The sequence below is a fragment of the Coturnix japonica genome, chromosome 2 (genome assembly GCF_054131305.1).
Source record: "Coturnix japonica strain WE chromosome 2, WE-NBRP24, whole genome shotgun sequence".
Taxonomy (NCBI): domain Eukaryota; kingdom Metazoa; phylum Chordata; class Aves; order Galliformes; family Phasianidae; genus Coturnix; species Coturnix japonica.
In genome coordinates, this window is record NC_140664.1 from 18,688,595 (window position 1) to 18,699,206 (window position 10,612).

Genomic DNA, 10,612 nt, shown 5'->3' on the forward strand with positions numbered 1-10,612 from the left:
TATGCCAAGCATCCCGCACACAGCCAGCTCTGCCCCTGCACCAGCTCATCATATCCACCCCGCATCTCCCTGCTGCCCTGCATGTGTATGTGTAAATATTCCTGTTGGCATGTAAGTTGGCCAAGCCACAGCAGCTGCCTTCAAGGAGTATTACAGAATCACAGAATGACCCAGGTTGGAAGGGACCTCAAGGATCATGGAGTTCCAACCCCCCTGCCTGGCAGGGCCACCAAACATACACCTTTACTAGATCAGGTTGCCCAGGGCCCCGTCCAACCTGGTCTTGAACACCTCCAAGGACGGGGCATCCACAACCTCCCTGGGCAGCCTGTTCCAGGGCCTAACCACTCTCCTAGTGAAGAACTTCCCTCTAACATCCAACCTAACTCTTCCCTCTTTCAACTTAAAACCATTTCCCCATGTCCTGCTATTGTCAGCCCTTTCGAAGAGTTTACTCCCCTCCTGGGAGTAAGTTCCCTTCAGGTACTGAAAGGCTGCAATGAGGTCACCCCGCAACCTTCTCTTCTCCAGGCTGAACAAACCCAACTCCCTCAGCCTGTCCTCATAGGGGAGGTGCTCCAGCCCCCTGATCATCTTCGTGGCCCTCCTCTGGACCCTTCTCAGCTCAGCCCATTCTTTCAACCTTAACTCGCCCTGCTCCCATTCCCAGCCCTCCTACACTCAGCACCGCCCCTCCTGACGGTAGCAATGGCTGCCGCACTGCCCGCGTTATGTAACGGCGCGGCGCCGCCATTGGCCGCCGCTGTGGGGCGGTGCTGGCGCTGAGGTGGTGCCGCTCATGCGCGCTGCTCGCTCCCCTCCTCCTCCCTCCTCCTCTCGGGCAGCGGCGGCGGCTGCGGCGGGGCCGCGCGGAGCTGCTGTCTCCTCCCGCTCGCCAGGGCCCCCAGGCCGCGCTCCCAGCCGGGTGAGGGGAGCGGGGCGGACGGGGATGGGGGCTGCCCGGGGTGCGGCGAGGCGGGACGGGACGCTCGGCCGCCCTGACCGGCCGGCGCGGCCTCAAGGGGATGGGGGTGGCCTGGGCGCAGGCGCGGAGGCCTCATCAGTGCTGCAGGCCGCGGCCCCGGGCCGGGCTCCGAGAGCGTGGAGAGCGAGCTGCAGCCGCGCCCGGCTCCATCCCGCGGTACCGAGGGCGGCCGTGGGAGCGGTGCTGCTGCAGGACACGGGCCGGACCAGCCGCTCCGCTCCGGTTACTGCACGGAGCGGCCCGCGTGGGGCACCGCCAGGTTCAGCCATCCGCGGCAATTGGGGTTTAGTTGAAAGCAGCGGGTCGGTGCAGCGATATGGGGCGGTGTGACTGACAGGGGGGCAGCGCTGTGTTGTGTTGTGCGGGGAGACTGATGGCTCCTCTTTGTATCTTTGTAAACCAACTTTAGGATGGATTTTAGTTGTTTTCTTAGTATGCCGATAATTCGAGTAATCTTAATTTTCTTGTAATTAAGTATTCATTCAAGTGTTCCAGCTTCATTAATGTAACTTCAGTATTCAAATGCTGCTGGTTTCTTGTTTGTAGGATCATAGAGAGTGGTAGAAGTGCCGCTCTGCTACACAGAGGCTCGAATCCCGGGGGTTGGACTCAATGATCTCTAAGGTCCCTTCCAACCCGCATGAGACTATGATATATTTGAACAGATATTTTGTTTGTGTTTCCTTGTTTATATCTTAACTCAGAGCTGTCCAATGCAGGGTCCTGTGAGCTGTTGCAATGTATGAGTTATGCTCTTTTCAAGGGGCCGACATACAAAGTAATACACAAATGCTCTATGGAAATTTGTCTGTCAGGAGCCCCTGAGTTCTGAAGGATTTCTATGGTACCAACAAAATAGAAGCATAATAAATTCTGCTGTTCCATTTAGCGCATGCAAAGCAATTGGCAATGCCTTCTTTCTCTTTTGGAGTTAATTGAACTTAGGAATTTCTTTAGAAAAAGTGAAATGTGAGGGAGCACTGAAGCTGTGGTGTGACCCTTCTCCAAAGGGCTGGGTAGTGGTGTTAGATACCATAGGGGAAAAAGGGACTGTAGCCTGGATTTGTGGTATTTGCAGGATGTTTTGGGTCAGGGTTGTGTTACTCAGCGTTGATCACCGTACTGCTTTGTGTCCAGGAAGGTGGAAGGCCTCTGCCCTTGTGGGAAGGACTGCGTGGCAGGCCAGTTGTGTCCATGCAATGTGTTCTCCTGAGCAGCAGACATAATGCATAGAGGGGTGATAACCAGCCAGCCTGTTAGGAGCAGCAGGCCTTAATAGTTGTCCTCAAAAAACAGGACTTCAATAGCTGTCCTGTACTTGTATAGTAGTAAGCCTTGCTTTTCTGTGAGCCCCACAACTAGATTAGGCGTAGGACACGAGGAACTGGAGGAGATATAATAGGTGGAAGTGGGTTGCTGCTTTACGTAACCACATGCTGAATTCTGTTGTGTTGGTGTGACCGAATCCTGCCTGGCGTCTGCTGTGGGGGTGGGCTGTGAGCTGAGCTGGGTGTCCTCGTGGGCTGCGTGCAGGTGGAACGCTCCTGCTGCAGATTATGCTGCTCTGCTTCTCTGTGAAATAAGGCTTTTGTACCTTGATTCTGTTCCTGGTGGACCTTCTAATGGCAGTGGTGCCAGCTTCCTTTGTGTTTCTGGGTTGTGTAGAATAGTGGCTTCTGGTGGATGCAGCTATTACGTCCTTTCAAGGAGCATGTAGGAATGCCTGTAAAATCAGCTGGAAATTGCCAAGGGTGGCCACCTCTACAAACAGCCTTTGATAAAGAAGGATGATTCATCACTCTTACCATTCCCGATTCCAGAGCAGATTACAAACAAGTACACCACAAGACATTGATACAGCTTGGGGAATAGCGATCATTTCCCTTTCTTGAAACCTATTCAAACTTCCAGAGATACAAATTGAGCGTCTCTGTTAAACATTTATCAAAGTCATATGTTGAAGCTTTTCAAAGGAAGAAGCCTTAGAATGGACTTGAACTATTGTGTCTCTTTACTACTGAAACCAGAGGGTCTTCACAAAGTAAGAAGCTCAAACAGATGCCTGTTGTGTATGAATTATGGGAGCTGTGGGTCAGAGCGCATGACTACTTACATTCATAGTTATGACTCCTGAGTCAGCTAGCAGTTTCTCACACTTGCAGACTAAATATCTTCTTTCTGCTTGTAGATATGGCTCGTGGACAGCAGAAGATTCAGTCGCAGCAGAAAAATGCCAAAAAGCAAGCTGAGCAGAAAAAGAAGCAAGGACACGATCAGAAGGCTGCAGCCAAGGCTGCCTTGATATATACCTGCACTGTCTGTAGGGTAAGAAAAACTGAAGGCTAAGTATTATTGTACACGGGTCTGTTTCTAGACTAATAATTAGATACAAGAAATTATAAGATGCCACGTACTGATCTGTTTCAGATCGTTTTCTTGCCTTTTGAATTGCAAGGGTAGGTTGGCACTGGTAGTATATGGTCTAAAGCATAGAAGGTTTGAGAATACTTCTTGATCAACCTCAAGATAGGCCAGTTCCATCACACAAAATCACAGAGTGACTCGGGTTGGAAGGGACCTCAAGGATCATGAAGTTCCAACCCCCCTGCCTAGCAGGGCCACCAAACTTCCACAATTACTAGATCATCATACAGAATAGATCTTCCTGTCTAACGTCTTAACATCTGCGGAAATCAGTGTTAACGTAGAGAGGGAAAAGTGATATAACATGATGCCAAAAGCTTTAATGCAAGTTCAGTATACACTAACTTCAGTTAGCATAGACGTCTTAATAGGAAATCAGAAATTGGAGTGCTGTTTGGGTTATACTTCCCTTCTGGTTGTTTCTCCTGTGTGTGCCCATTTTGGAGCTGGGGGATTCATTTGTCATTTTAACCTCAATGGTCAGTTTTTGGATAGATTAGGATAGATTTGTTACTTTGAGGGTCTTAATTAGGGTTTCCAAATTAGATTCAGAAGTAAAATAAAACATGGGGGGTGGCAGGTTTTGTAGTATCCTGTAGCTCATGTACTGCACATAAAGTTCAATGTCTCTCTTTAATCAGACACAAATGCCGGATCCCAAGACCTTCAAACAGCACTTTGAAAGCAAACATCCTAAGACTCCACTTCCTCCAGAACTGGCTGATGTTCAGGCGTAAAGATATCTACAGGTCATTACTTTTATCAGATAATCATTTAAAAATGAAGGTATATTATCACTTGTTTGGTGCTTTTTTTTTTTTCCCCCTGCTCACTTGGACTTGAAAGATGCTTTATTTTTTTTAATGTACAAATTAAGTATAGGTTAAAGTTATGCCCCTGAACTGTTGTTACGGGGCTGAAATGGTTGTCATTGCATGGAAGATGTTTTGAAAGGAGGGTGTTTAACATTATTTGAAATGGTCGTCCTTAGAGCTGTAGGAATACTTCATTCTTCAGTTAGTGCTTTGAAATGTCAGCTTCCACAGTTCTTGCTTGGATGAAGATATTTGTACTAAGTGTGCCTGTTGTTAGAAACCATGTAATGAAAGCCGAATTGTTTAGCATATTTCTAATGATTCAGCTTTTTTTGTTCCTGAAGTTATGCAAGTGGATGCAGATTATTTTTCTGCATTCAAATACAGAATTTAACCTCCGTTTTCTCTCTAGAAGGTTCCTTAACAGCCTGTTGTTAGACTGTAACTGAAACAAGTTACAATTAAAGGCCGAAATAAAGCGAAGAACAGTTGCAGTATTTCTTTCGCTCTAAAGTAAATGGCATCGTGTAATGGATCAGCTTAACTGAGTTATTCTTATTTCTTATAGGTGAAATCATGGCACCTATTGACTCTTCTACTGTCAGACCTTACATAACAAACCTGCAGCTGCTTTTCTAAAACTGTTGATCAGCAAAAATGAAGGGGCTACAGAAACATTCATATTTTTATGCTGTTCCCTCTCGGGCTTCACGCAAAGACAATTGTGTAAATGTACAGTTGTGCCCTCTTTGGAAATCCTGAAAAAATCAGTCCATACTTGTTATAAAAACACAAAAAATTTTTTACAATTGTAATTATATTGATGTTCATATTGTGTAAAATAACTCATTTAATAAAGTAGTACTTTGATTTTACAATATCACAGATGAAACGCTTGTAGAGGTTCTGTTTTAACTTTCTGCATTATCTGCCTTATAAAACAAGAAAAGACAAAGTGGAATCTTCCCCGTCCTGCTAAAACACGAGCAGTATCATTCCACTGAAAGTAATGTACATTACAGTAAGTTAATTTTAACGCAAGAGGGAAGCTGCTCAGATTGACTGTTCAGTGTGGTGCCTGCTTGAGCTCAGTCACTAACGTTCGAGTTACTGACTCAAGAGGCACAGCAAGCTCCCAAGAGGCTGCAATAGTATCGTGAGACTTTATTCTACGGTTTTGTCCTGTGTATTGGAGTCTGTTACTACAAGCCATTTCAAATGGGATTCCTGTACTGTGAGGGCTCAAGCTTGTTCCTTCGAGTCTTTCACCGGAGACTCTGCTTAGCCTTGTGATCCTTAATAGTTGGTAGTTGGCTGAGGAAGCTGAGAGGTGGTAAAGTTTAATGCTTTTTGGGTATGCTGGCTTAAAAAATGCTCACGAATATTAGTTAAAAACAATTCTACTCTTAGTTGAAAATCTGATTTGAGATGATTTCTGAAGCTACTTGAGCAGTCAGCCACAAGTGTTCACCCTCAAATGCATCTGGTTATTTTAGCAGCGGCTCTTGAAGAAATACGTAAAATAGCCAGCCATTAATAACCTTAATTTGCAACGAGACTAAAATAAGCCTATTGGAAAAGAGCCAAAGCAACTGAAATGATATGGCTAGCTTAAGAAATTGCATGCAATTAAAGTTGCATTGACAAGAAAAAGCTGGATAATAACTCTCCGGCCAAGAGCATTTGAGAAGCTAAACGTAATTAGCCTTTAAGTGTTCTGGGCTCAGTTCTAATCCCAGATGTACGGTGCAGAAGTAGTGGAAAAACATCAGATTTGTTCTGGAGGATCTGCTATACAAAGAAACAACAACCTATCTTTGGCATCTGGAGGGGGCTTATTTAAGAGCTTTCATTTAGATCTCACAGTAAGAAGCACCACTAGAACTGCTGTGATTTATTGCGGTTACAAGAGACGTAAGAATTCTGGCAGTCCAAGTAACCCTTGCTACGCAGCAGGGCTGTACATCTGACCCTCACATGGCTTCCTAAAGTCTAGGACCATAGTCTCAAAGACTCATTCACTTAAAAGAATGCACTTGGTATTTTATTATATAAAGTCAAAGCCTTTGTCTTTGTCCACTCATTTGCTTTTTAATGAACTACTTCAGCGAGACAAGCTTCCTGTCCTCTTTGCTGTGACAGTTTCTGTGTAAATACTTACTTTGACATGAAGTTTCTCTGTATTATAGTCACCCCAGGATAACCTGAATACCACTTAACTTTTATAGATGATGTTGTTCTCCTCTGTGAGTAATCCATTACTGCACCTGTACACCTGACATCAGAATGTAACCCTTCGTTATTTTCTTTAATGTTATCAGTAACTATATCCCGACAAACTGGTTCCCACAGAGATCTGCTGTATGGAGGAGAGGTACTTCAATGTTCTGATGCTGTCATTTGTCTAAGATACACTGAGTGCAAATGGATAAAGATGTTTCTTGCACTGATTGGCAATCAGTAATCTGGTTTTACTCTGGAAAATGTTCTGGGATGTATCCCTATAGTTTGGTCTTGAGGTGAAGTATATGTTCTATTCTTTCCATTCAAATTGTGTAGCATTCAATAAAAAGGTTTTGTTTCATAAACACTCTCTCTCAATGAGCATTGAAGAGCTGGGAAGCTACATCAGTGGCGGGATGGTGAAGTTAGAATTGTATTTTCAAGACTGTATGATGCTCAATTAGAAACCACCTTATGAACTAATGTTTTCTCCACGTAGCTTGTAGAAAGCAAGAGTGATCCTCGGGTCATTAATGCCCCTCGTTACAGTAGCTGCAGTCTCAAATACAGGAACAAGTGAAATCTATGACTGAACTGTTTTAAATGCTTTAAGAGTGTAGTGGGGATGCTCTATTAAATGAGGGAATAGTTCTTATTTAGGATATCTGCGATACTCCTTTAACCTAAAAAGTCAGAGGAAGGGCTAGGAGTCCTTCGCCTCTTCCTGATCTGAAGAATGGCACCCTGTTATCTGGCTAAAGACACAGCTGTGCGTTGTAACGTGTCTGATTAAAGAGAATAAAAATGAAATGTAAAATATCATATTTTCTGCCTGCTTTTAAAAACAAGTAATGCTGTACAACATGAATGTCCCTGGAGACCATCCCCTGTGGTTATTTGCTGTTAGGATGAAAACACTTCAAGTAAAGCTAATGACCAGGGGCTGTTTGCAAACCACATAGCAATGAAGGAATCTGTAGCGTTTCTGTAAACTCTACTGAAGTGTTTTCCTATCTTGATGAAATGAGGTAATGGATGGAGTTTCTTTCATCATCGTGTTAATGCATTCTCCATTGTCTTTGCTTCACATGGTTGAGGTACAGTAGATACAGCATGAGGGAGCTGTGTTATCAGGGCAGGTTATCAGGCTGTTATGTCTTTATAGTCTTATCTGTAAACCCAGGTAATTCATGCTCTTCATAGTACATCTTCTAATTCTAGAGATTGTGTTCTCTGGGTCCTCCAGTCTGACCATGTTCACTCGCGTTGTCCGAAATGTGACCCGAAGTGTTGACAGAGGCCAGCACAGTGTAGAACTGGGACTTGCAGACATCATTTCTATCAACAACACACGGGAACTGTATCTGTCTTCTTAGAAGAGCATCACACTGGGGCCACCCTAATAACCTCTTCTTTCTGCCTATGTATTTAATGCATACTTACCTGTCTTTAGTGGGTCTCAGTCAAATCTACCAAGACAACAGCATCCGAGTCCTGTCTCCTGTACTGTTTGTAGCTCATCCAAGTATGGTTTCACTCGAAGGTCTTGCAGAGGACCTCTTTCACTCTGCAGTTTGAATTGTGTGTAGACATGTAGAATGGGATTGGTCCAACACAAAGCCCTTCAGTTTCCTGCTGGGGTATCTTCCCAGGCTCCCAGCAAGCCTTGGTTCTGACTCTCCAAGAGCACTGGTGGTCAGTATGGATCAGAGCTTACTGCTTCACCTGTGAGGCCTTCACCCAATGACCATGTCAGAGGCCGTGCATCCATGGCACCAGGCCTGTTCTCACAGTACCTTTTGTGTACTGGTAATAGGGCACAACCCAAACCTCCTTTGTGTCCCACCTGTTGCTTGCAAGATTAAAGTATGCCTGGAGAAGAAATGCATGTTAATTACACTTTGTATTTTCAGGCCTACTAGATGGGCCTTCACTCTTGGCTTCTGCCTTTTGTGCCTTCAAGTTCAAGGAGCCATTACCTGCTAATCGTACCTGCTAACCTCCCTTCAGGAAGTTATAGAGAGCAATAAGGTCCCCCCTGAGCCTCCTCCTTTGCAGCTTTTAGGCTGCTTTCTAAGTGGATGAAGCACGCCTCTGTTTTCCTCAAGCACAAATTTAATTCCGTGTGCTGAAGTTGGTAGGAACCTGGTTTTGTTATTTGATAGACATCCATAAGCGTGTGCAGAAGCCCACTAACTTGATGCCTTACTGGAGTCAGTTTCACTGACCAACATGGCAACACAGTTTATATGTGCATAGGAGGTGCACCAGGCTAATGTAGGGATCACGTGCAGTGCAAGTGCCGGCTACGACAGGCTTCACACACCGTAATTCCTAAAACCATAAGATGTTTTTGGGCTGCAGTCACTCAGCCCTCAAAATTTCATCTTCTCTTCCCTACTGTGTAATCAAAGGCAATGTGGGCAGCGTGTCTGTGCAGACCTCAGATGCTGCTGCCCCATGGACAGAGATTTGGAAACCTCTGTCTGAGGCACTTGCGTAATTAATTGTCTCTTGCTCACTGTGTGGCTCTGGGCTGTTTTCTCAGGGCTCGAACATCTCTGTGCCACTCCTCCCATTTCCCAGCTGGGGTGAGTGAATGGGGAGGAGTGCGATCGTGTCCATGAAGCTACTGGCTGCTAATGGGGGTTTGATTGCACTGCCTATTTTTAGCTGGTGGTGGCCTGACTTCACCTTTCGCTGCTGTGATGGGGTAAAGCAACCTGACATTTGCAGACATGCTTTCCTCTTGAAATAAGGCTCACACAATTACACCAGAGTCATATCCTGCTTTCCCTGGACGCTGACTTATAAGCCCATTGGCTGATTACAGCCAAATCTTGCAAGAAGGGAGGTATTATAAAGGCAATTCAGTGCTGTGGGCTTTGTGAAAACTGCACCAAATGTGCTCAGTGTTGGAGATCTGGCTTCCCTCTCCTGCTGCCGGCTGTGTGCCCTGCCATCACCTTTGACACAAATAGGGTATTTGCTGGCACTTCCATGGGACGACTCAAGCTGGCAGTCGGACAGAAAATGATCCCATTGACTTTGCTGGGCAAGCGAGATAAGTCAGCCCTGGGCAGAGCCTGCCAAGTCCTGGTGCAGGGTAACCAGGGTGAGCTTGGCTGGTAGTGTGAGATAGGAGATGAAGGGTCTTTCCTCTTCAACCTGGCATGTGAACTGTGGCTGAGGGGTCCCAGATCTTATGCTGAATGTCCCTGTATTGTATCTTGAGCTACTTGAGCTTTGACTCCTTCCCAGGGAGTCTGTATTTCTGTACAGGATCAGCAAAGAAAACCAGCTTTTCCTTGATAGCTGCTTTGTGCGAGGGGAGGAGCAGAGGGAGAGGTTGGATCTCAGCGAGGCTGCAAAAGCAATTCACTCAGCCTTTGCTTGCATGGGGTGTTTGAACACTTGAGGCTGGCGCAGAATTGATTGATTGTTAATGATGGCCAAGGTCCATTTAAAGGCAATAAACTAACAATGTCTGGAAGAGATTGCGCTTTATACGGCACCTGCAGCAGATATTCAGCAATCACTGACGCATCATTCCCCTTGCTAATGTGGTAATGAATGTGCCAAGGCCTTGATTGATTCCTTTCCCTCTTCCATCCCTCCTTGTTGTGTGTTTGCCTACACCAGACCTCCACACGCTGTGCTGACACTTACCCAGGTACTCATCTATCCAAATACTCTTGAGCAGACTTATTTAGAATTGGTGTCTCAGGAAGGGAGAAAGCTGGACGGAAATTTAAACAAAGCTGATGCTGAGACTTCATTGTCAGCAGGGATGTTTATGAACTGTCTTTGACCAGAATTTGACTTCAGCAGGTCAGATACTGGAGGGCTGGCAGGGAGAGAAAGGAAGTCCTTTCATTTCCAGTGAGCTCCAAGGGAGGAAACAAGCAGGAAAACTCAATGAAGCAGCTACTGCTCAAGAGGAGACTAGAAGAGAGGAATTGGGACAGCGAAGAATACCATCAAAAAAGGAAGGTGAGCCATGAACTCAACAGCTGAAAGGAGTGCTGCATCCCAGAGCTTCTTTACCAATGGCTGTGATTCTCAAGCAGCTGCCAATCTTTACCAACAACTCATTGCCTTAATTGTTAAAACTGATCAAGACAAAATGCTGAAATGTCATTCTGAAGGTCAGCATCCAGCTTCT

General features: G+C 45.5%; 1 protein-coding gene across 5 annotated transcripts; it reads left to right on the forward strand.

The window, feature by feature from the left end:
* Positions 1 to 784: 784 nt before the first annotated feature.
* ZNF706 (zinc finger protein 706) lies at positions 785 to 6,812 on the forward strand. 5 transcript variants are annotated; one of them, XR_014943312.1, is made up of 4 exons: positions 785 to 1,287; positions 3,174 to 3,310; positions 4,051 to 4,195; positions 4,793 to 5,116. XR_014943312.1 is itself a non-coding variant. In XM_015856124.3 (4 exons), exons 2-3 carry the CDS (start codon positions 3,176 to 3,178, stop codon positions 4,144 to 4,146), a joined length of 231 nt encoding a protein of 76 aa, XP_015711610.1. In that variant the 5' UTR covers positions 835 to 925; positions 3,174 to 3,175; the 3' UTR covers positions 4,147 to 4,195; positions 4,793 to 6,812. The 5 variants fall into 5 exon arrangements, 4 of the variants coding, with proteins under 4 accessions (XP_015711610.1, XP_015711609.1, XP_085395509.1 ...); XM_015856124.3 differs by having other exon boundaries at positions 835 to 925; positions 4,793 to 6,812; XM_015856123.3 differs by having other exon boundaries at positions 835 to 925; positions 4,051 to 4,158; positions 4,793 to 6,812.
* The last annotated feature ends 3,800 nt before the right edge of the window (positions 6,813 to 10,612 follow it).